This window comes from Oryzias latipes, chromosome 21 (genome assembly GCF_053564925.1).
Source record: "Oryzias latipes strain Hd-rR chromosome 21, Olatipes_Hd-rR_3.1".
NCBI lineage: Eukaryota > Metazoa > Chordata > Actinopteri > Beloniformes > Adrianichthyidae > Oryzias > Oryzias latipes.
This window is the reverse complement of record NC_136257.1, coordinates 8,159,430-8,185,105: the sequence shown is the minus strand read 5'-3', so window position 1 is coordinate 8,185,105 and position 25,676 is coordinate 8,159,430. Positions and strand designations below refer to the sequence as shown.

Sequence of the window (25,676 nt, the reverse complement as noted above, 5' to 3'; positions counted from 1 at the left end):
AACCACTATCTGACTTCATAGAAGGATGAGTGGATGGAAGTGATTAAATGGCATTTCGGAGGGATTGATCCAAAGTCTCAAAACTCATCTTTCGTTAGTCAGAACTGACGAAGCTTTTTAAAAGGGGAATAAAAGGTTTTATGAAAGACGAGGGCAATTGCATTTGATTCTCTTTGATATTAGTTGAAGACAACTACATGATATTAGAGGAAACAGGAGTGTGGTCAAGAGGTGAAGTCACCTTTCAAATTTGATTGTCTATACCTAGAGAAAATCCTACATCCATTTTCTTAACCAGCTTAATCCCATTTGGGATCACAGGGCTGCTGGAGCCTATCCCAGCTGTTGTTGGGCAAGGATCAGGTACAGCTAGTATAGGTTGCAGGGCTAGGCAACAACACACTCACACCTGGAGAGAAATTAGAATGAGCAACTAACCTACAATGCATTTAAATATGCAGAGGGAGGAATGAAAGACGAGAGAACATGCTAACTCCAAAGGACCCAGCCATGATTCAAAGCAGGCATTTTTCACTGTGAAGAGAGAGGGCATACCACTACACCACCATGCAGCCCTCTGACCATCGTATATGGGGAAAATATATAACAGCTTTTATTCAGTTTGTCATTAACAATCACTAAAAAAAACAGGAGAAAGTGTTCATAAAGTATTGTATAAATATCATACCTAATCAATGCCTGAAGTTTGGTGAGTTTATATTCTGCAACAAATCTTACACCACAATTTCCCTTTAGAATGTGCAGCCAAAATGAAAAGTAATGCTTTTATACAAAGATGATAAATTAATTTGGTTTTAATTTCAAAAGGTTCTAGTTCAGTGTCATCACTGAAAACAAGGTGAGCATCTTTACTACAAATTTTGACCGCTTTATTAGTAAGGTTTGCTGAGCTGTGGTCACCCCTGGCTGCAAGGTGGGCAAAATATCAATGCCAACGACTCTAAGAATACAACCAAAATGTACTTATTTTTCCTAAAAGCTAATGACCACCTCTTGATTTATGTTTTGAAGTTATTTCATTCAGTTCTTTGTACAGAAATGGGAGCTACCGGCAATTTTTTGTTAACATTTGTTCATTTTTGCAAGGTTAGGTCTTAAAGCACTGTTGTCCATTTGTTTTTGTTTTTTCAGTGAGTTTTTTCTCACAAACCTCAGAACAACACTTTCATAAAAACTACTAATCATCAATGTAAAAAATCTTCATCTTTGGAGGATTCAGCATTCACGTCCATTCCAAAGTGTCAATTCAAAGTGTCTGTGTTGTTTGGGTCTGCGATCTGTGGAGGATTTTAAAATATATCTATTTTGTATCATAAAATATAATACATTCTTCACGTCGAAAATTAGGTTTTTATCAGTAGTGCAATATAATTATGGTCTCTGGGCAAAGTCGTTTGGATTCTGTTTTTACTTTTATTTTGAAAGTACAGAGGAGAGTGTGTTAACTTGTGTTTTCTCCCTTCGGCCGAAGTTTGACAAAGCGACACGAAAACACAGGGAGAATTGAACTCCAATCTAATTTAAGCGTTAAATTGAGTCGTTAGTTGAACGTACAAATTACGTCAGTAGTATGACATGTCAAACTTATTAAACAAATCCATTCCCTCGGTTACTCTGCTGTTCCACACAGCAAGAAAACTTTTATTGTGAAATCCGGATGCGCGTTGTGAACCGGAACTACATTTTAAGTTTTTCCGCCTTAACAGGACAGTAAAGAGACATTTCGAAATATAGTCGACAAAGGGAATTTGAAGGCTACTAAACGGCAAGTAACGGAATATAGTTTTAATTCAAAGACTATGAATGAACGATTTTCTAGTTTTACTAACAGACTAGCTAAAAATTAGTCGTGTATCTTTTTGGCGTTTATGTAGCATTAGCAGTTAGCCGAGTAGCTCATCCAGATTCACATGGTTGCCGTCAGTCTCTGGTGTAAAAATTAGTTTGTTTATAACATTGTTAAACAAATCTTTTATTTTCGACTAGTGTTGATATTTATTAGCTTAATATTTGACTTGTGATTAGTTGTAGGTATTTTGTTTCTCAGTGTTCCTGGAGCTACCTGTTGTTAGCTCAGTGGATAATAAAATGACACAATTATACCTAAAAAAATAGATAGCAACTAGGGATCGCTGATTATTTTATTCTTTCCATGGATCTGAAAGACCTTACCACTTCAGAAACTGTTTATTACTACATTTAAAAAAAACATGATTGGTGTGGTTCCAAAATAACTGGTTTGCCATCTAAGTTCTTCAAATGTATGGCTGCCCTTAAGTTAAACTGGAGATTCCACATAAAACAAACAAGTCCGAGTATAAGGCGTCTCAAACTTTGAGCCAGGGTGACACTTTAGTTCGATTCCTACTGCTTGAAAGTAAGAATAAGGACATTAGTGCACTTGAAGTTTTACCAAAATAAGAAAAATAAATTGGCTCTTTTCTTAATCCAGTATTCATGGGCAACCAACCCATGTGTACCTTATTCTCATTCTTTTAAACTTTTTCCGTACTAAATGAATTAAACTGGATTGTAAAATCAAGTCAACATTTATTATTATTATTATTATTATTATTATTATTATTAATGTCACTTATAGTCTTGCTCTGCTCATACCCAATATTACTGTACATTTAGAATTCACCTGATGTTCTGGTTACTGATTAGATTTCCAAAGAGGTTTTTATTTATTTATTCGTTTGCTTTTTTACTTTATTGGCCTTCTTAAGAACCATCCCCACCACCACCACCCCAAAAAAGTCATCCCTCATAATTGTTTATTGATCACAAAAGACTGTTGCATTGATGGGAGATAGATAGTCAAATATAAAAATGTTGTGATTTTTTTCTTCTTCTTTTTAAATGCTTTTAAGTTGTGTTGTGAAAGAAGATTTTATGTTTTCCGTTCACTATACAGGAGATTGACTATTTTTCTGCCTCCTTTTCTTTTAGTGATGGACTCTTCAGATAAAAGCCAAAGTCCCACTCCTCAAAATGAACCACCTAGAGGTGAGTAAAACACTGCCAGAACAATAGTGTAGTAATCAAATGTCGGCATCAGTTGATTTGATATCAAATTGTTATTTGGGTCTGTTCTGGATGTACAGCAGGTGACGAATCCAATCCAGCTGATGGGAGACTCCAACAAGTTAGTGCAGAGGAGGAAAGCACCAAAGAGCAGCAGTCTCCACAAAGAAAGTCTCCAATGTCCAGGAACTCATCCAAGAGCCCCAACTCTAGCAGCTCAGACAGCAGCAGCAGTGAAGATGAACATCATGGTGCACTAAGGAAGATACGGAGTAGTGTTGCTGAAATCAAAGTGAGTTATTTCATATACGTACTGTTTTACAATCAACTTCCAAAAATTTGAATATCATAACAATAGTATGTTCATTTCCATAATTGCATTAAAAAATACACTTTAATAGAATCTAATCTCATGTCCCTTTGTTTAATTAATTTCGCGTATTTATTTGATTTTTTTATTTATTTATTTATTTTGCATAAATTAGGATTCCAGCTTATGAAACCCACAAAAAACAGGATTTCAAAAAAAATTGGAATACTATGGAAATATTTTCCTAAATTTAGCTAGCATGAATGTTTTAAATTGGGTTTCATCAACTAATCACCTACTAAAATCAAGGTTCAATATGGGGAAGACTTTAGACTTCACAACTGGCCAGAAGACCGTCATTGATCCCTCCATAGTCTGGGTAATCAGTCACCAACGTTCCTAGCTAAGGAAGCTGGCTGTTCACAGCTGTCCAAGCAGATCACTGGAAAGTTCAATGGAAGGGTAAAATGTGGCAAGAGAAGATGCAGGAGCAAAAGAGACAACCGTGGGCTTCAGCGGATTATCAAAAGATTAAAGAAGCTCCAGAAATCCAGAAAGAGTGGAATGGGGGGGAGGAACAGCTTTAAGAACCACTACACTCAGACGCATGTGGGAGATGGGCTACAACTGTCGGGTTCCTCGGGTTAAACCACTTCTGAGCCTGGACAAACGGAGGAAACATTTCAATGGGGCCAAAATGAAGAAGGACTGGACTGTTGGCCAGCGGTCCACGGTCCTGTTTTGTTATGAGAGATAAGTGTGCCGTTTATTTGGACTGGTGAGGAGCAGAACCCAAACTGCTAGGGGTCCAGTGTGAAATCTCCACAGTCAGTCCTGATTTGGGCTGCAATTTCCAGCACTGGTGTTGGAAAACTCTGATTTCCGTCTAGCAGAATGTTCTAGAGCAGCGGTCCCCAAACCCCCGGGTCGCGGACTGGTACCGGTCCGTGAGTCATTTGTTAACGGGCCGTGGAGGAAGAAAAAAAAAAGAAGCTTGCATTACTTCCGTTTTATTTATTTCCGAATCTGAAAGATGTTTTATATTGAAAAATTGCCCGATTATCTGTTTTATCCGTTTATGTCACTCTTGATGCAGGCCGAGGCGCTCTTCTCGATCATGTGATAGGTTACAGCTAAAATAAAACCCAGGATCTAGCAAAATGAGTAAAAACAAACGTCTGTGGAAAGTTTCTTTGCCAAGGGGAAAACACCCAGCCTGGGAACAGAAGAGGAGCCTTCCACTTCCAAAAAAAGAAGGCTACATTTAGTAGACAGTACTTCTTTTTTTTTTGCACCATGAATGTGGGAAGGGGAGAGGATGATGACACCTGTACGATGTCATGCGTGTAAAAATAAAAGCTCAGGCTTCGTCTTGCCATGACTCTGGTACTTGTTTATCATGGCATAGCGACCATAATCATCTGTCTACAAGTTTCAAGACGGGTCCTAGGAACCTTTCTGTGACGTCATACCGGTCCGTGGCATTAAAAACGTTGGGGACCACTGTTCTAGAAGACTTCATGATTCCTCCTGCTGAGGATCTGGATGGAGACGCAGATTTCATCTTCCAGCAGGACTTAGACCCCGCCCATATCGCTACAAGCTCCAAAGCCTGGTTTGATGCTCGTCTGGCCTGCCAACTCGATAAACCTAAAGGCCATTGAAAATGTATGGGGTCAAACAAAAAAAGAGCTGACGGCAGCATCAAGAAAATCTGGGCTCCCATAACGCCACAAGCTGATTGCATCAATGTCACAGTGCATCAAGGCAGTTGTTAAGGCTAAGGGATTCCCAACCTAGCAATGAAGATCGACATATCATTTTGAAAATACATTATTTTAATGGATTTCATGTGATCATGACCTCCGTCTTTATCTTCTTGCAAAAGGGGAGATTTCCCCACAGTACCGTATTCAGATTTTCTGAAATCTTGTTTTTGTGGGTTTTATGAGCTGGAACTCCAATTAATCCCCAAACAAATACACTTGAAATCAATTAAATGGTGGGCCCCAAACCTTTACACTATAAAAGTTCAATTTTTTGAAATGAATTATGGAAATTAATACTCTTTTCCATGTAGAAAGTGTCTGTTTTGAATATACTATTTAAGACTCCTTAAAGGAGAAAAAAAGAAGAAAAAACTTCAACTTTTAATGATAATTTTCCACTTGTCTTTCTTAGTTTAAAAAAAGAGTCAACATAAATAAACTATTGAAATTAACTTCTCTGTTTAAATATATTACATTGTGCTGTTAATCCTAAAGACTTGGAAAATCATGTTTTATCTGTCTGGCTTTTCAAAATCAGATGCATCTGGAATTTAAATGTGTGAAGTCTGTCATTAACTTTTTTATTTTGTAAAGGTTTCTTCTTGAATGTCTGAGTGTCCTTATTATATACTTGTCTTAATTCATTTCAAAGCTTTTTTTCTTTTTCTAATGATCAAAATGTCCTCTTTTTTTCTGATGTCACACTATTATCAGTTTAAAGAGTACACTGTGCCCCAGAAAAGCTTTATGTACTGTAGACATTTGCACATCCACTATTTTTACATTGTTGATTTAAAGTCTTCAGGTTTCATGAATGAAAACTGACCACCATTTAGTTTAAACAAACTCGCAGAGAAAGCTGCCAAAAAAGATGCAATATCATTTCCATCTGCCATCATCTGAATCTTAGTTAAGCATTTCTGCCATCATGAGCATCATTTTAATAGATACCTTGACTTTGTGACTAAATACAACATATTTTATCTGATGTTAAATTCTTTTAAATACTACTTGTAATTAATAATTTCAGATTAAAAAAAAATAGCATCTTAATTGAGATTTCAGGCAGAGGGAAATTAGCTTTTTTTTTATTGAAGAAAGGCACCCCAGGATATCTGAGCAAAAACTGGAGTACTGATTGAGACAATAACAAATGAAAGAAGACTTTGTGGCAATGACTGTTTTCTGAGAGACGAGCTCTCCAGTTACCTGCAGGCTCTTATTTAAAGCAGACGGATGTAGACAGACGATGGACTGCAGAGTTGCTTCCGTCACTCAACTGAACTAAAGCTTGGAAGCAAAAAAATGTCTTTTTTTAATCAATAGAAATGGAATATTTGTTTTTTTAGATTGATTTGTAATGGTAACCCAAAAGCTCACATAGTTGCATGATGTGAACAGCTTAAGTTGGCAGTCTTGATTAACTGTCCTATGTTTGTGTCTTTCAGAGACCGGAGTTGAAAGAGCAAGCAAGGTCCAGATCCAGGGAAAAGGACAACTCCAGATCCAGATCCAGATCCAGATCCAAGTCGGGTGAGAAAGACCAACCCCGGTCCAGGGAGAGAGAAAGATCTCAGTCCAGGGGTCGTGATAGATCCAGATCCAGATCAAGATCCAGGGGAAGAGACGGATCGAGGTCCAGAAGACGGGACAGATCCAGGTCCAAATCTAGAGACCGGAACCCAGACCGTTCTAACAGAAGATATTATGCTCGGTAACTGTTAGACACACACCAACACTGTCTGATTTCATCCTATTTCTTTTAAATAGAAGGAAAAACTTCTTTGAATTTCATTAAGCAGCTGTGGATTTATATGTTAGGGTACCCTAGTTTAGAATTATCTTATTTTAAATCAAAGGTTTGTCATAATTATTTTTACTCTTAGATGTTCTTTTTTTTGCTGGATTTATCATTTTTTTCCCCATGTTTATTTGTAGACCTAACTTTTTTTTGGGTCAAAATTATTTTTGTAAAGTCTTTTAACATATTTAAATCCACTCTTTAGAACTAATGTTGAACAGATTGGACGAACGTGAGTCTCAAGAAATCGAACCTTTCACGGGTTTGACACAAAACCTTTTGAATATTTTTGATTTTCAGGGATCGCTACCAGGATCAACGCGACGATAGAAATGGACGCTTTGATTGGCGAGGCAACAGGGATATGGAGTCCGGTGAGAGGAGGCGGGGCCGCTCCGCTTCTCCTTCCAATGACAAGGAGCCAGATTCTGCCGAAAAGCCTCCCGTTAAGAAGAAAAAGGAGGAGATTGATCCGATCCTGACCAGGACCGGGGGTGCTTACATTCCCCCTGCCAAGCTGCGCATGATGCAGCAACAAATCACTGACAAGAGCAGGTGAGACAGAGATTAAGACCTTTTATTTAACTAAAGGTATGAACCCATTCTGGAACTTTCCATTTTAGTGGCAGGTTTTTATCAAGCTATTCACCATTTTTACGTTTTATTAGCAGCTTCAGATCACTTATTATTTCATTTATTTGTCTGTTCAGCAGCTGAAGTCAGTTTATTAGCCAGTTGATTAACTCGTTGCCTGCCTGTACAGCCTGGCCTATCAGAGGATGAGCTGGGAGGCTCTGAAGAAGTCCATCAACGGTTTGATCAACAAAGTCAACGTGTCCAACATCGTCAACATCATCCAGGAGCTCCTACACGAAAATATCGTCAGAGGGAGGTGAGCTTATGGTCAGATAAAAAACACTGCACATAACTTCTGAAAAACCTCAGTAACAACTGAGGCTAATATACGATATTCTGCTTTGAAGAACAGTTTCCGTTGCTTTTATTAAGTCATTTTTATTTATCAAATAATTTAAAAAACTAGAATGTAGGCCTGCAAAATAAATCGCAAATCAATTATTATACAATACGCATATCGCAAAAGACGGCGAAAAATTGCAATAAATGGTTCCCTTCAATGTGCTCAAACAGTCCTATGACACCTTAAAGTATTTAACGAATCAAATAAATCCATTTCTGCATTTGACCTCTCAGATGGACCCTTTACAACATTGACCAATCAGATGGAGGCCTTTTATGTTAGATGTTCGCCTCTTATGTAGGCGGGGGTCATTTGGAGTGTAATTTAAGTTATGTTGACTCTTATTTAAATTAATCTCTTTCAGTGAAATGGAAATTATGTTTTTAGTTGTTTTGCTATATGTTGATTTATCGCAAGTTATATCCTCATCGCAAAACTGATCACTAATATCGCAAATCGCCAGTTTTCCTCATAACGTGCAGCCCTTTTTGAATGTTATTTCTAAGTTTTCCTATAGGAGTCAAACATCTGGACCTGATGTGTGTGTTTTAAGTCCCAAAGCTCCTGTGTGACGCCTCCTTTCTGTGTGTGTTTCTGTCAGGGGTTTGCTGGCTCGATCGGTGCTGCAAGCTCAGGCAGCTTCTCCCATCTTCACTCACGTCTACGCTGCTGTGGTTGCCATCATCAACTCAAAGTTCCCTCAGATTGGAGAGCTGATCCTCAAACGCCTCATCCTGACCTTCAGACGGAGCTACCGCCGCAACCTCAAGGTGTCTCTGTCGTTTCTGCTGAGTCATGCATCATCTTCATCAGATAGTAGAGACGCTGTGTGTGCTTCCCATCTGAAGGGCTACTAAGCAAAACGTGTTCCTGTAGCTCATCTTTAGCTCTGAATTATTTGATTGTTTTGAATCTCTGATTTCAACTGCATGTGAAAAATTATCATATTTTTATCATCTTTTGATCTATTTGCAAAGCGTCCCCCTGGTCTTTTAATTAAATATTGTGCAGTTTTTTGACCAAAAGCAAAAAACCTGTCGTTTTCTAGGACATAGTTTCTGCAGAGCAGTGATAGTTCAATAGAAATATGCCTCAGAGTTGTGGGTGTTACGGTTGGCGTGGAGCAACGCCGCCCCCTTTCCCCTCCTTGTTGCTGAGAGCTTGAAGCAGGAGGCTTATGGCCCGCCCAGCGCATTTGCTACGTCACAAATGTTCTCTTTTTCAAACAGCATTTTTTTCATCTGCTCCTGATTCATGTTGATTTGAATAAAGAGACACTCAGAAATGCAATTTTAAGCTTAATTTTTTTGTATGTGCCCTCCGTCATAAAAAAATGCCACAAGAACATATTAAAAACACTAAAAATATAATTTTCATCGGAGTGGGTCTTCAAGACTTCATTGCAGTTGATCCTAAATTTAAAACAATTATCATGAATTACACAGTAACATAAGGTAAATCCCTGTTTTGGAGTCTTTCTTTAACTCAACATTGCATTAATTCTTTTTAGAGTGTTTTTTTTGTTATTTGATCCATTATTTTAAGTTGTTTTCATTTAAAAAAGATGAAAGCATCATAGTATGAAATTCTGAATAAAATTCAGGTTTGATTGGATTGTTCTTTGTTTATTATTTTGTGCCTGCATACATTACCTTTTTGGCCAAATTTCTTACAAAATGATGTTCCTTCTGTTGAGGACAGAGCAGTCATGCTGCATCCACATGCTTGAGGAAAGATAGGTGTCGTTGCACAGTTTCTTCTGTTATAAATCCATTTAACTTGAAAAACAATATTTTATTCACCTCCGTCATCGATCCTGAAGTAAAGGCAAACTACAGAAATGTCCTTCTTCTGCCTAGAGAGGAAGCATTGTTTTTTAAAGCAGGATCAGTGGAAGTCTAAACGTAACCGTTTAATCTTTATTTAGATAAGTGGAAAGCTGCCAGTATGAACAGACGGAGGCCAAACTGAGTCCAAAGTAATGAAGCAGCAGAAACTGGACCAAAACAAAAAGGAAAAAACTGGCAGAACTTGGAGCATTTTTCAATGTGTTAAAGTGTCTCTCAATTCCGTTCAAGAGTTAATGGAGGAAAATGAAGTACCATTAAATGTTGAGTTTCTTGATTCTTCTGTTGTGTTTGTAAATCTTCCTTCCTCTTGTTTTTACAGCAACAGTGCCTGACAGCCTCCAAGTTTGTGGCTCATCTCATCAACCAGAACGTTGTAGGTTCTTCTCTCTAAAACCTGTAATAACTCCAGGTTTCAGCGTTGGTGTTGATCTCAAACTTCTCCCCCGTCCCCTAAAGGCTCATGAGGTTTTGTGTCTGGAGATGCTGACCCTTCTGCTGGAGCGTCCGACCGACGACAGCGTGGAAGTCGCCATCTCCTTCCTCAAAGAGTGCGGACTCAAACTGACCGAGGTTTCTCCTCGGGGAATTAATGGTAAGAGTTTAAAGCCTTTTCAAACACCCTTTAAAAAAATCGGCTTTAATCTTTAGGAAAAACTTCTGCTCTGATAATTGCAGCAGGTTAAACATCATTTAGGGGGGGAAAAGTAACCTGAACACAATCCATCCCTTTATTATACCAGTCGATAATCATTCCTGTCTTTTTTTGTAACATCCATTTGAATAATAATTAAAAAAAATGTAAATAAGTAGTTGTCTTTGACAATAAAAGGGTCATTAGAATAACATAGTTATAAATGTCAGACGTTTCCATCATGTGCACATGAAGAAATAAAAGCAACTACCGTAGTCTGAAATCATCACATATGAGCTGCACCTTTGAACTAAAACAGTCAAAAGTATGACTTGCATGGGGGGGGGGCCTCTGAGTGAAAACGTTTCTCCTTTCTTTTTTTCAGCCATATTTGAGCGTCTCAGGAATGTCCTCCACGAGTCGTCGATCGATAAGAGGGTCCAATACATGATTGAAGTGATGTTTGCCATCAGGAAGGATGGTTTCAAAGACCACCCAGTGATCCCAGATGGTCTGGACCTGGTTGATGAGGAAGACCAGTTTACCCACATGCTGCCTCTGGAAGATGACTACAACCAAGAAGATGCCCTCAGTGAGTCCTGGGTGTAGCGGATGGGGTGTAGCTCTTATTTCCTGTTTTGTTATGAGAGAAACAAAAAACCCAAATCTCCTTTTAGAACGACTCTTATCCACATCTGTTCACTTAGATGTCTTCAAAATGGACCCAGACTTCCTGGAGAATGAGGAGAAATACAAAACCATTAAAAGAGGTGAGTAATGATCATAGCCTGAGCTGCAGAATGAGACATCCCAGCATCCTCTGTTGAACCAATCAGCTGTCGCCTCCTGTTAGACATCCTGGATGAAGGCAGCAGTGATTCAGGAGATGAAGGTGATGGCAGTGAGGAGGAGGAGGAGAACGATGAGGAGGAGGAAGAAGAGGGTGAGTGTTTTTTATTTTTTATTTTAGTTAGATAAAGGGTCATTCTGCTAAAAAAAATGCTACCAGACAAATTAATATATTTGATTTAAATATTTTCTATTCTGATTACTAATTTTTGACCGATGTGAGGTTTATTCTAAAGTATCAGGAACAAATAAATGACATGATTTAAAATCCATTTGGTAATTATATTCATGAACATGTTTTAATGCTATTTTTAGAAGAGTCTGGTATTTGATATTATTCAGATGCTTCCTTGAAGACTCTCCTTGTTTTTTTCTTTTTTTAATTACCTGCTCTCAGGTGAGAAGGTCACCATCTTTGATAAGACAGAAGTCAACCTGGTCGCCTTCAGAAGAACCATCTATCTCGCCATACAGTCCAGGTTTGTTTGCAGACACAAAGCGATGCCCACTATGAAAATCCTCAACAGGACATTTTTGTCCATGTTTAGTTATGTATCCACGTTTTAATAGCTTTATGGAGTAGCTAAGGTGTTTAGAGAACCTTCAAACCACTGAGGGTTATACTGATACTGTGAGAAATTTTCATTTTTTTGTTTTGATGGATTGTGTGTGTTTTTCTTTTTCACAGTTTGGACTTTGAGGAGTGCGCTCACAAGCTCATAAAGATGGACTTTCCTGACAGCCAGACTGTGAGTCCACAGATCCTGATTTTAAATCTCAGTATTCTGTCAGTGCAAGTTTCTGATGAGCAAAACTTAAGCTAACAAGAAATAAACAAGAAGCAAACTTCTATATTTAAAGGAGAGGCTTTGCAGACATTCTAGAAAGTAAACCAACCTTTCTTTGATTTGGTGTTTTAGTGACCAAAATGAGTTTAACTGAACTCTTAAAGTGAAAATATATGTTTTTCTTTTGACACAGAGCAGTGTAGCTAAACCATTTGTTTAGGAGAAAGCAGAAGCTTTGTCATTCATTTTCCTCTGTCACTGCCGTACTGGTGTCACATTGTTTTCCCCTCTGACTCGCCCTTCAGGGCACAAACGCTTTTTCTAAAGTCTGGTAATTAAATCCTGATTACGCAGATTCAACCAAAGCCTTTGGAATTATCTGGAAGTTTATTTAAATGTTTTCACTTATGAAGTAATGTGGTATATCTGCATGTTTCTACCAGACTGTACATATTACTTGTTACTTAACTTAATATTTAGGAATTGTAAGGCTTGCATGACTTCCTTGGTTTCTTTTTTCTTCCACCTGCAGGCGTAGAACTTTACTATTCCGCATATTTAATGTCCAACAAGCAAAAAGAAAACCAGGCATGCAGCCTTGAAAGGCTCAAGTCGCACTGCATGAAGAGACACATTTCTTCTAACATTTGAAAACTTTTTAGCTCATGTAAAGATTCAAAAACCATCAAAAGCGGTGAAATGCACGGACAGTGGGTCCACATTGTTGAGATGTGGAGCTTCAGCTGTCTGCTCTTTTCTTCCATCTTTTCTGTGTTAAATCTGCAGCTGAAACAGAGTGAAGTATATTAAAAAGACAATTCTAAATATAGATGCTATTCTAATCAGTTAACTCTGACAGTTCTGCAATTCACATCTTCCTGCTGTGCAGCAGGCAGAGCTGACGCCTCGGTGCTGTAAAACGCTCGCCGCTCTTCTGAAAAGTTCTTCACTTCAGTGGGTTGCTGAGGTTGTTTAAAATAAGTTTGACACGTATTAGTTTTTGCATTTAAACAAGAACTATTCATTCATCTTTGACGACAGTCATTTTTCCCCATTTGCTGTGCTGATACACTTTCTTTATAGTATCGTTCATCACAACAGTTTGGTACCGGTGATATTTTCCTGACCTGAATGCATTTTCAGGTCAAAGAAAACCAAACAGCTTTCATCTGATTTCATCCGTCCTCAACAAAGCAGATGGTCGCGCTGATGAAATGACCACAGTTTAGCTGATGGTGACATCACTGTCAGACAAAAATGTCAGAAATGGATTCTGTGGTCCACTCGGTTTGTGATAAATAAAACAAGAAAACTGGTTCTGGGTTCTTATGGGTGAAGAGGAATTGTGTCTGATGAGTTTTTTTTTAAGATTTAACCACCTCATACTTTTACTGCTGTATACAAAAGGAGAAAGAAGCTCTCTTGTGTCTCATAGGTGATTTTATTTTAGAGCTCAGTAACACTATAGGCAAATATAAGATGTGTGAAGCTGTTTTTATTTTCTTTCTATGAAGTATTGGGACCTTTGATGTCACTTTTAAAAATGCAAGGCTGCTGTCCGGCTGAACTTATTTTATTTTGAAATTAAAGTCTAGTTTTTCCAACTATGTTTTGTGCAGAAGGAGCTGTGTAACATGATCCTGGACTGCTGCGCTCAACAGAGGACCTATGAGAAATTCTTTGGCCTTCTAGCGGGGGTGAGAAGCGGCAACACAACCTCAACAAACAAGTGTGACAATTGCGGTATTTTAGCTAAATAAAGAGCCTCATTCCCACTCACCAGTGCTGTCCTGTTAGGGTCTCTGCTTCTAATAAAGCTTCTGCAAACTAGTCAGACCATGAGATAAGTGGAAAATTAAGCAAATGTTTGTTTTTTTATACACTAGGAGAACTAGAGCATACTTCCGTCTGCTTGATGTAAAGATACTTAGGCTTTAATGCATATTTCATGAAATAGGGTCAGAAATCTAAGTCTGTCACTTAGAAATGTGATTGTTGCTTTTGCAGAGGTTTTGCCTACTAAAGAAGGAGTACATGGAGAGTTTTGAGGCCATATTTGCAGAACAGTACGACACGATTCACCGGCTGGAGACCAACAAGTTGAGGAACGTTGCCCGCCTCTTCGCTCACCTGCTTTACACAGACTCCGTACCGTGGAGTGTAAGAGCACACACACATCTACACGGGGGGTCCAGTCGCAGTTTCCTCTGCTTAAACCTTCTGTTCTCGGTTTTCAACCAGGTGTTGGAGTGCATCAAGATGAGTGAGGAGACGACCACATCGTCCAGCAGGATTTTTGTTAAGATCCTCTTCCAGGAGCTTTGTGCTTACATGGGCCTCCCCAAACTCAACCAACGGCTGAAAGACACGTAGGCACTCATGCGCTCCCCCTTTTTTTATAAACTAAACATTTTTACCGAGGCCCGTGCAACAGACTGGCGAGCTAAGGTGTGGCCAGGGCATCCCCATAATCCTGAAAGGAATACAGCAAGTTAGGAAAAGTAGATGCAATTTTACCTCGCAAAAAGCATTGAAGTCACCATCTTAATCATCCACTACAAAAAGGTTTAGGTTTTTAAGTATAATGTGTAATTAAATGGCTGACGAATTGTGCATTATCGCTTTTTAACCCACGCCTAGGAAGCCTTTGCGTCGGACGGTTGCTTCCACGAAGTGCGTTAAAAAGTAATAACGCACACTTCGAAGACCATTAACCCGCTTATACCATGGTCACTTACAAAAGCAATAAATATTAACCAGTTTTTAGTCCTTAATTCTTGTTTTTTTACCAATTTGAATTGCTTTTCTTACAAAAAGCGGACTATTTGTTACGCTGCACCACGTAACAAATAGTCCACGTAGCGCTGCACTATTGCTGCAGTCAAGATTCGGCGATATATGCATATATATATATATGCTGATCTTTCCGATGGGTTGAATAAAGAATCAGTTCAGAGAGAAAGTTCTCCTCTTACCGCTTGTTTTTGTCCAATCGATGAAGCAAAAGGTTGTTTTAAAGAAGCCGGCGCAGTGATACGAAACATTTAAGCTATGTGACTGGAACTTCTTCTTTCAGCGTGCGGTCATCCTGTGGTATATCACTTTTTAATGCACACCCAGCAGCCAATCAGAATCGAGTATTCACCCAGACCATGGCATAAATTCAAATAATACACAGAAGCTCATCAATGTTTGAATCTTTCAGTAATTTTTTTTTAAACTAAACCTGACAGAAGTACCCCTCCCCTATAATTACATTAACAAAATATCAATAAAATCCCTACAAACCAATTAACTTTACGCAATAATAGACAGTTTTATTAATCTCATAAAGAAATACTATGTCAATTTATTTATATTTACCAACGTAAGAAGATTTTTAAGCTATTTTAAAGTGTTAAACTGTAGATCTGTAAAACTAATTTCTGGTATATGTGATTTGCTGCTTTTTCCTGTATTGTGTACTGTATTGACAGTATCGCATCTAAAGAAGCAGAAAATAAACCATTAAAACCTTGTTGCACTTCTCCCTTTAGGACTTTGCAGCCGTTCTTTGAAGGTCTTTTTCCTCGTGATAATCCCAGAAACACTCGCTTTGCCATCAACTTCTTCACCTCCATCGGTCTGGGAGGACTGACGTGAGTTGCAGAGACTCCACACACACTCATCAGACTAACTTTTGTTTTCCCTCTAACTGTTTAGCTGCAGAATGAGCGACTTTAACACCAACGTTTTCTCTCTGTCAGAGATGAGTTGAGGGAACATTTGAAGAATGCTCCAAAGATGATCATGACCCAGAACCAGGAAGTTGAGTCCTCTGACTCCTCATCTTCCTCGTCGTCCTCCTCAGATTCCTCCTCAGAATCTTCTAGCGAATCTGATTCTTCATCAGACTCCTCCTCCTCCTCCAGCAGCTCAGGTACATCAAGCCACAGAGAAGCTTCTGTTTTTCTCTTTACTGCAGTTGTACTGGTGAAACTAGCAGCTCCTTATATACTCTGATTATATAATTTTTTTTAAATAATATTTAAGGAGTTGAACTACAGCTGCGGTCCTTCTTTGATGCAGAAGCACCGACTTTAGCCCAGACTATGACTAGAACACATATAAATCTTAAAGAATTTAAGACTTAGAACATAGTTTTTCAGTAGCTACAGAACCTGGAATCCACCATTAATTCTCAAAACAAGATTTTAAGAATAAATGGAATGTTCTTGCAAAAATGAAAGGAGAAAAGTCAGATCATGTCTAAACTTTGGCTTATATTCAATTGGATTTTTGTCAGCTGGAACAAATCAGAGGAGCTAATGTGGAAAGAAATCTGTTTTTAAGATAAAGCAACAAATTAAGGTGACAAATTGTTGTTAACTTCTAGTTGCCTAAATATATTTTTTGCTTAAAAAAAAGTCACTGTTGGCTTTCATGTAGATGCTAAATTAAGGTAAGTTTGGGGGCGTCTGGGTTTGTTGCAAATTTGGATCAAAAGGTTCATAATTAACTCACGAAATCACCAAGAATCTTCTAGAGTTTCCTGTGATTTCTACAAACGAATTATTTTTAATAGTACAGAGAAGTGGCAAAAGAGAAGTCTCTGTTTTTTTCTGTTTAGCTTGTTTTTTTCTTTTCCTGATTGGCTGTTGACCTTGTCAATCAATCTCTCCCATCCCATAGCTTCACTATAAAATCAGGCCCTAACGTTTTAACTTGTGAATAAACACTTTTCACACCATTTTTTCCCCCGTGTTGTCTTCCAGACTCAGACAGCAAACACAAAAAGAGAAAAGGACGCAGAGAAGAGAAGAAAAAGACTGAAAAGAGCAAGAAGAAGGAGAAACCTGACAAGAGGAAACACAGAAGCAAGCGGGGCAACGATGAAGACGACGATGACGACGAGAAGGCAGCGAGGAAGGACCAGAGGAAGCACGCACCAGATTTGCCCGAGCGCGCCCACGAGGACTCCCGACGGCGTAGGCGGGACGAAGGATCAGAGGAGGAGGAGGACAGAAGACGAAAAATGGACAGAGCAAGAGATGGAGAGAGAAACATGGAGAGGGAAAGAGGGAGGGATAGAGGGAGGGAGAGAGAGGTTGAGGAGAAGAGGGAGAGGGAGAGGAATAAAGAAAACCGAGACAGAAACAGAGATGACCGCAGGAGGAGATAAAACTCCACACCTGCAGCAGGGAGGGATGACCTCCTTCAACCCACCGCTACCGCTCTGCTGCTGTCGATCCGGGACCCGCCGCTTATTTTCCTCTTTTATTTTCTCTATGAAATGAGATCTAAACTGTTTTAGAAGTTTCTTTGTAAATTGTGAGTTTTCCAGTCTTTTTGGCTCATTTGTAAAGAGTTTAGTTTTCTTGCAGGAGATCTGTTTTTGGTATGGAGCTTTTAAAGGAACAGTTCGTCCTTTTTCTGCTGTAAAAACTGTCAAAGTGGCGCCAGTTTCATTGAAACCGTAAAGTGGCAAATATTGTTAATTCTTTATTACAAAAAAAATTAAGTTCTTTAAAACTTTTGCAAATAAAAAAACGTATCATTGATGAACAAAGTCTGTGTGTACTTTTATTTTCTTAGTTGGAGCCTGACTTTTTGACCTGCATGAAGCTCTCTGGGAATGAACTTTGCATCCTTCCAACTGAAATTTCCTGACATTTCTTTTGCTAAGATGTCATTTTTTTACTACCCAAAAGAGTCTGAAATGAATTGAATATTTGAGAACGCACGAAATGATCAAGAACTATAAAGTGAAAGAGAGAAGGACCACCATAAATGTTTTCTCTCCATTGCATGTCACCTTGATGAAATGTTGATTTCTGATCTACTTGGAAAGAAGAGTTTTAATTTAAGGATGGCCTAAAAATCTAACAAGATTCTCTACAAAACCCCTCCAAGATTTTACCTATATTTGATTTCATGAATCTTCTTTCACCGAATAGGGGCTCTAAGTAAAGGTTTTTTTGCAGAATTTTACAATTATCAAGCTTAAAATGTTTCTCTTGTTGTTAGATCTAATTGTGCAGATCTCCACCAACAACTTAACATTTCTTCACTGTAGCAGACGTGTCAGTGAAGCTGCCGAGTGTTAAAGCAGTTTGAGGACTCTGCTGGAAAGAGGGTGTAAAATCTGCGCCAAGTGGTCCAGAGGGAGAACATCTCTGGGTTTTACAGTAAAAAACAAAACATCCACTCAACTCATTCAACTTCAGCTTTCCAAAGATTCTGCCGTGAAAATGATTGGTCTACGTTTAGGGAACAAATCCTCCGTTTTTTTTGACTGAATGATGACATTTTGAGAGACATTTTTATTTCTGATAGTGGAATTTATATCTGTTTTTCTCTATAATGTATTAATGCCAACTTCTTTTTAATTTTAACCATTTACAGTGGTTGGAAAAACAAAAAAATAAGAATATGGTTTTAAAGTTAGCTGTAATTATGCCAGAAAATACTTTGAAAGGATCTTTGCTTTGTGTTTTCTTTTTAGGTCATACACATTGTATACTTTTAAAATATATTTAATAACCTTTTGACAACAAAGGTTAAACTAAATTATCCTCTGTCTTTGTTGTTGTAATTTATCTTGATTGACCTTTTTGTGTTCACCAGGTCAACTTCAAGCTCAAAAAAAGGACCAGAAATTTAACTTGAAGTCAAACAATGGTGAACATGAATTGCTTTTTTGAAATTCCCCCTCCGTTTTCCCCCATTCCTTCAGTTCCAAACATCTCTGCTGTGTCTTTGGACAACCTTGATGCTCAAGGTGAGAGGAGGTGTTGAAACGTGTGGAAGTGGGTTATTGCAGGCATGTGCTGCGATTGGCTGGCCGCACTGCAGCCTCCAGCTTTGGTTTGCTGCCGCAGCAAATACGGGAACAGACCCATCGGGACCTGCGAGGAATTCTGGGAAACCTCAGAGAGGAGAAGCTGAGGAGACATGGGGGTGTGGACGGTAGATCTGCCTGTCCTCCACCTTTGTAATGTGGACACCACCACTTCATAATCAGAGATAATACAGTTATAGAGTAAAAATATGCCCAAAACGCTCCAGAAATAAACTTGATACTTATATTTATCATAAAATTACAGTTATAGCAAAACTTTATGAATAATAAGAATGCTTGTTTTAATCAGCAGTTTAATAATGAACTATTTTGGCTGATGTTTGTTAGTGTTTACTGTATGGAAGAATACTCTGAGAATCTAAAAACAATCTAAAAAATTTAAAATAGGTCAAATTTTGTCCTGAAAATTAGCGCAATTGTCTTTCTATTTTAGTTAAATGTGTCATTTAAAAAAAATCATAGATCTTGTTAATATTTCCACATAATTTTTAAAAGAAAAGAAAAAAACTTAGATTAGTTCACAAAGTCAGCTAAGCACAACTTATTTAGGGGGTTTATATCATTTTTATGAACCGAGTTATTTTCTGGGTTGCATAATAGCATATACACTTATGGTAAACAAAAATAAGAGCAGAAAACACCTTACATCGTATCTACTTTTTAACTTCAACAAATTCTGCCATTTAAAAGTTCTAAACTGAGGAGCATGCAATGAGTATTCTATCCGAGAATAAATGTAAAAGCAACAACCGCACATGGACCGGTTTGATTCCAAGGTGATAGAACGAGTTCTAAAAACAACCAAATTTGCTGCACCAGAACTAAAGCAGAACAACATCTATTTATGGCCCCCTGTGAGCCAGTGAAGGCTTAACATAAAAGAAAAAAACAAACAACCAATTGGTCATATATCAACCTGCAGGTTAGTGGTTCGATTCCAGGAACTGCTTTAATGTGGGTTTCTGAGTGGCACTTAACTCAGCTGGTCCCAGAGGAGTGTTGATCTGCGCGGGAATGTCAGAATACTTGCATCTGTTTTAAGTCAAAATAAATTAGTGTTTAAAAAAAAAATTCAACCTTGAGGGATTAACATTACAAAAAAAGCTATGGATTCATATTTTTTGTTTTGCAACCATGAAAAATGACAGCTAACTAACAGGAGGTCAAATATAGGAGTCATTTCACTGAAGGTCAGGCAGGTCACGGAGCTTGTTTCCTCACTAAAGTGTGAATATCACCTCCTCCTGGAGTCTCACTTGAAGAATATGAACTCAGTTAACCCCAAACTTACTTTGACTGATGACTGGTTCAACTTTAAACTCTTTCAGCTGAAGTAGAACAGACACCACAAACTAAAAACACAGACTTTTGTGAGTTTAAGGAATCAATTCATTCAGTATGTTCTCTCCTCCTCATTTTAACTTCTATGTCTCATGAAGAACTAAATCCCCTTTATGAGAGCTTCATGATGTGACCTGTAGTTTGAATCAGCTTAGATCTGGCATCTTCTACCTTTGGAGTAAACAAAGAAATGCCAAAATCAATTTTTTTCTTCCCAACATTTGAATTGATTTAAAAAAAGATGGAATGTAATTTTAGCTCTTCAGGTCTCATGAAATTCTGTAATTCCAAGATTTTTTTAAAGAATTTTTTCACTTTCTCTAAAGTTTGAAGTTTTGAGAATTATTTACACAATACGGTTTTAGCATGATAAGCTGCTGAAAGGTTAACTGGTCCTAACTGAGATGAATGGCAGCACAATGTCAACTCAGAACAAGAAATCAGTGAATCTTCACATGTCTGTTCACTTGCATGCCCAAAGGTCACTGTAAATATTTTTATTTTCTCACACACAAAATACAATATCAACACAATATCTATTTAGTGCAGCATTTGGAAGAGAATTGGAAGGAAATGAGTATCCCAACGTCCCCCCTGAAAATGGCAAAAGAATGAAGAAACTCTGACTGAGATGAGGAAAATAGGTTCATTATCTGCCTTAAAAGTGTGTCTGTGCCGGCATGATCTGAGCACAAAGGCTGCACAGCAAGCAGCAATCCAATAAATGTTTGTGATTGCACGTTCTTCTCAGCTTTTGGAATATTTGGCCATAATTCCTGCAGCCCTCAGAACAGCATCCCAGCTGCAAAGTACGGGGGTGGAAGCATCATGGAGCGTAGCTTCAAGAGAAAATGGGACAAAAAGAACAGAGCAGCTCCTATTAGATATTAGAGCAGATTCAACAAAGGTCTGATTTCAATAAAAAACTAAAAATCATGTAGCCTACAGGGGATGACCTGTCATTTCCCAAAGAAACAGAATTAAATTATTCTTTGATTTGATTTGATTTGAAATGGTTTATTTCAAGGAATCACAGAATAATGCACAAAAAATACAATAAACGTTCATACATTCATTCAAAGACGAATCAAACTTAGGATAATTAGATATTGAAGCATTGAACAAGCAGTCATTCATTTCTTTATTTTTAAACGTACAGCTTCACAGGATGGAAACAAATGCACACAAAGCACCAAAGCATGGTTTCACAAATGTTAGAGTTTTGCCAACTTCTTAACCAACTACATCAAAAATTGACAAAAGTTGCAGTTTTGGAGGGAATTAGGATGCTATTAATCCCTTTGATTAAATCCACAAAAATTGAAATGTCATTTTTTTAAAGAGATGTAGATTGTTTGATACTTTAAGTGACGTGGTAAGTTTTGCACACAACAATGTTAGTTCAAGAATCAAAAATACTGTGGGCTTGAAGTGCAAATCACACCAACAAATCACTTGACACAAAAACTTAAAGATCACAACGACAATTTAAAAAGCAAAACAAAATAATAAAAGAACATTTTAGACATCAAAAGCAAAGTCCAGAAATCCAAATGCAATTCCAAAAATAAAAAGGAAACATTTCGAAAAAAAAAAAGTATTTTCCAGAAATCAAAATAAAATGTTAAAAAAAATGGGTTGATGGGTGATGACATTTGACCTTTGAGGGTTTTTTTCACAGTCGTCTACAATGTCCATTTCATGGAAGTAGCCGTTTTGAAATGAGCAACATAAATAAAAAAAAAGCCTTTGTACTTTCTCTTGTGGAATGATAATCCACTGCAGGGCAGAAGACATGGACAAACTTATAAACAATGGGATTTTAAGGAAAATGCTGATTACGTTAATGAGATAGGGAGTCTCTGAAATGCCAATATCAAATATGACACAACAATGTAGGGTCAAAAAAGATTTCAACCATCAGCTGTTCTGGTTCCGGCTTCACGATCCTTCTTCATACTTGAGCCAGGTGAGTTGACAGTAAACACAGCATGACATTTTACACTACAGCCACTATTTTCAGTGTCATCTCATCTGGATCTTATCAGCTGTTCACATGTCAACACCCCAAGCAGGTACATTTAGGTTGTTGGCTTCGTGGCTGTATGTTTTATTACTAACAGTTCCACAAGTAAAAGGTAGTTTAATCAAATACCTGTCTTTGTCAGGAGTTCTGCTCATGTTAAAGCTTTCATCCCAGCATTTGGTCAGTGGTAAGGTCCTTTGGTGCGGGACAGAGATGAGACGCAGAGCAGAGGAGTTTGTTTGGGGAAGGTGTTGCGTCCTCATGCGCATGCGCGTGTGGATTTCACTCCGCTCTGCTCCGGCAGAGTTCGGCTGCGTCCGCGCGGGAGGATGAATGTTCGTAGGACCGATGACTGATTGTGTCGACCAGACGCGGATTCGGATGTTTGTAGAACCCGTTCCGGTTCCGAACTCAGAATCATTTCCAGGTGACTGACAGACAGACGGACAAACGCGTGTTTTGTTTTCAGCGCGTCAAACCAACAGGACTCTACTTTCTTCCATCCTTCTCCGGTAAGTCACCTTGCTCCTCTAGACTAATTTTTTTTTATTATTTCCCTAATGCTACACATCATTTTCACAAAAAAAAAAAAAAAATAAATCATTTAGTTTTACTTAGATATTTAAAATAAAAAGAGCAGCTGTGCTCGAATCCCTCTAAAGATTCTTGGACTAAAAAAAAGCAAGTCCAACTTCCAAAACAGGTTTTTTATTTAGAAATCTTGTAAATTGTCAAATAAAACAGCAGTTTATTTTTTGCCTTTGATAAAACTTTTCTAATGTGCTTTTTTAGAACTTAAATTCTATCAAACTTGGAGGCATCCCTCGACAGTTTTGCATGTTACACTTATTATTTTTTACATTTGATGTCCTCCCTTTGTTTTTTTTATCACCGTCGTCATAAGTCTCAATATTTTTTCATTTTCTTCAAATTTTAGAAGAGAATTTTTTCTTTTTTCTTTTTTTTAGTTCATTTTATAGGATAAGTTGCATAAAGATCCAGAATAATCTATTGATCTATGAGAGCAAAAGCTTATATTTTTCAAATAATACATTTTTTTGGACTACTTAAAAAAACTACCCTTTGATGTGTTTCATACGACAGCATTGGAATTATAAAGAAACTTATCAGTTAAAATACATTTTTTAATCCAAGCTGTCTGCTTGTAACAGAAAAAAATTAGATGCATTCCAGCACCAAGAAGTAGGTTTCATAAAGAAATGTGAAATCCAAGACTAGTTCAAATAGAATAAAAAATAAAAAAAAACTAATTAACACTATAAATTAAAGAAAAATGTCTTCAAAAGCAAATGTGTCAGAGTGAATAATGATATTTTGTCCTTCTGCATCAATATAAACAGACGGCTGCATGGGTTGCTTCAAAGACCAAGGTGTTTTATTTTCATGCATTTATTGAGATTTTTCAGTTATTGGCATTAAATACAACATTTAGGTAGGTGGCCCATTGCTATCATATAATGTTCTTCCACCCTCTGTATAGACCATTGACTGTAATAGACCTGGACTGCGTGACAACCCCCCCTCTGGCGTTCCAAACAGGAAGTACCTGCTGGCTGCAAGAAGCCAAAATCCCACAGACTTTTATAGAGAAATAAACAGCTATTTAGGCATTCTATTTGTCAGAATTACCATTCTTGCTCTGCTACCTTTTTTTAAAACATGTTTTTATTAATTCTATTTTTTTTCATGATTTTGTTTTTTCAAGTTATAAACCGACCAATCAGATTCCTCAATAAAAGTATGTGGTCTAATGTTGAACCTATGAAGCATATGATGCATATATTATCTACTTTTCAAAGGGTATAGGGGTGTGGCCTTGGAACAAGCTCACTCCTGATTGATGAGAGTGGTTGCCATAGAAACAATGACCGATCACTGCTTGCTGACGATGCCTGGCTCCAATATGGCGGTGTCCGTAGAAAATTGCAACTGGATTGACTTCATTTCTTTTGGAACCAGAAGGAAGCCATTTTCTAAGAGTGATGTCACTCAGTCCAGTGTTCGTATACAGTCAATGGCATAGCCAAATTGTATTAGTTTGTACAGTGTATCAAAAGTCACTGGTATTGTTTAGTTTCAATTTCCAGTTTGCACAAACTGCTTTTACTTTTGTCCAGTGTGAGCTGTAATTTAGTTAGTTTACCTTTATTCCTTTCAAGCTTTAGCTGTGAGTAATGGTGCCGTTTTATTGAAAACAATAGGTTTCTTAATGACGACGATGAGCTTTTGTGTTCTTTCTCCTCATCGTCGTGTGATTGTGCTTCGTTTTGATCGACATGTGGATCGATGGCAACACTTAAGATAAAACGATTGGTTGATTTTGTTGAGTATAAGGAGCACAAAGCACCAAAGAACTCATGCAATTGGAGTCATTTTCTTCATGTGAAATCATGAAAGCATGTCATTGTTTCAAATAAACTGTAGTTTACTTTAACTGAAGTTTTTAACTGAAATTCTGTGCATCAAGAGGGACAAAACAGGTTTCAGATACGACCCGACCAACACAATTACATACGCACACTCACACAACACGTAACGGTCTGAGTTTGACCTCTGTCTGACATGGGGATGCTGTTAATATTCACATAGGTGACAGAAATTGACTTGGATCCCATCTCTTTTTCTTCATTTCTCTCTCAAGCTTTTTGCTGCTTTTCCCTTATTACCTTAAATAAAAAGTACATGGTAAAAAAAAGAAAAATAGTCGATGAATATTGACATCCTGAAAAGAAACCCGTTCACAAGTTTGTCCAATAAAAGTGTACAACTGTAGTTGTTGAAGCTAACAAAATTCAATAGTTATCTATATAGAGAAACTGAAAAAGTGTTACATGGTGGAATTTATACACATTAGAAATTTAATTCATTAATGTTTCTTTTAAAGAGATCCATTTTTTTGACATCCAGATTGTTGCAAATGTTTAAAGATATTAAAAATACAGATATAAAATGCGGGGAACTTCAATTGAAATATGCGATCTCTTTGAATTTTTTATGAATATCTTTAATTCATTGCTCAAAGGCACAACATTCGTTAGCAGTAAAAGATATTCTACTTAAACGCCCCCAACCTAAAATTGAAATAGTAATTTTAGGCATTTGCCTCAGCCGTATCTGCTCAGTGAATATTTTTGCTCAAACATGTCATTTATTCCTCCTGAGCAGCCGAGTTTTCTAGTTCAGATAGATTGTTCTTACTGTAACACACTTGCTTTTTTTTTTTTCCTCCACACGAATCAATTTTACCTATTTATAGAGTATGACAGCATGAAAACACACAGGGTTTGTGTGTGTGTGTGTGCCAGAACCACAGCGGTGGGCAGATTGAGAAGCAGCATGTTGTTACGTCAGGGCAGATTAGTTTGGAAACCTGCAGATAGCACACAAACTCACACACACACGCGTACACACACACACAGGCA

At 37.7% G+C, this 25,676-nt stretch overlaps 2 protein-coding genes and 1 long non-coding RNA gene across 4 annotated transcripts in view; 2 read left to right on the top strand and 1 right to left on the bottom strand.

Moving 5' to 3' along the window:
* The first annotated feature begins 1,646 nt into the window (after window positions 1-1,646).
* Window positions 1,647-17,573, top strand: cwc22 (CWC22 spliceosome associated protein). 2 transcript variants are annotated; one of them, XM_011489284.4, is made up of 20 exons: window positions 1,647-1,786; window positions 2,974-3,030; window positions 3,132-3,340; window positions 6,576-6,841; window positions 7,229-7,483; window positions 7,692-7,820; window positions 8,509-8,677; window positions 10,077-10,130; window positions 10,214-10,349; window positions 10,774-10,980; window positions 11,096-11,158; window positions 11,242-11,331; window positions 11,635-11,716; window positions 11,926-11,986; window positions 13,645-13,722; window positions 14,033-14,185; window positions 14,267-14,394; window positions 15,562-15,663; window positions 15,772-15,944; window positions 16,780-17,573. In XM_011489284.4, exons 2-20 carry the CDS (start codon window positions 2,976-2,978, stop codon window positions 17,184-17,186), a joined length of 2,817 nt encoding a protein of 938 aa, XP_011487586.1. In that variant the 5' UTR covers window positions 1,647-1,786; window positions 2,974-2,975; the 3' UTR covers window positions 17,187-17,573. The 2 variants fall into 2 exon arrangements, with proteins under 2 accessions (XP_011487586.1, XP_004081486.1); XM_004081438.5 differs by having other exon boundaries at window positions 3,129-3,340.
* Window positions 17,574-20,665: 3,092 nt separating this feature from the next.
* Window positions 20,666-22,542, bottom strand: LOC144988776 (uncharacterized). Its single transcript, XR_013652798.1, has 2 exons — window positions 22,363-22,542; window positions 20,666-21,046 (listed from the first exon to the last, which is right to left on the bottom strand). It is a non-coding gene; the product is annotated as an uncharacterized LOC144988776 (long non-coding RNA).
* Window positions 22,494-25,676, top strand: part of znf385b (zinc finger protein 385B) — a 67,352-nt gene continuing 64,169 nt past the window's right edge. The window contains exon 1 of the mRNA XM_011489282.4: window positions 22,494-22,745. The gene's annotated coding sequence lies outside the window, so the exon portion shown is untranslated. The remainder of the gene's footprint in view (window positions 22,746-25,676) is intronic.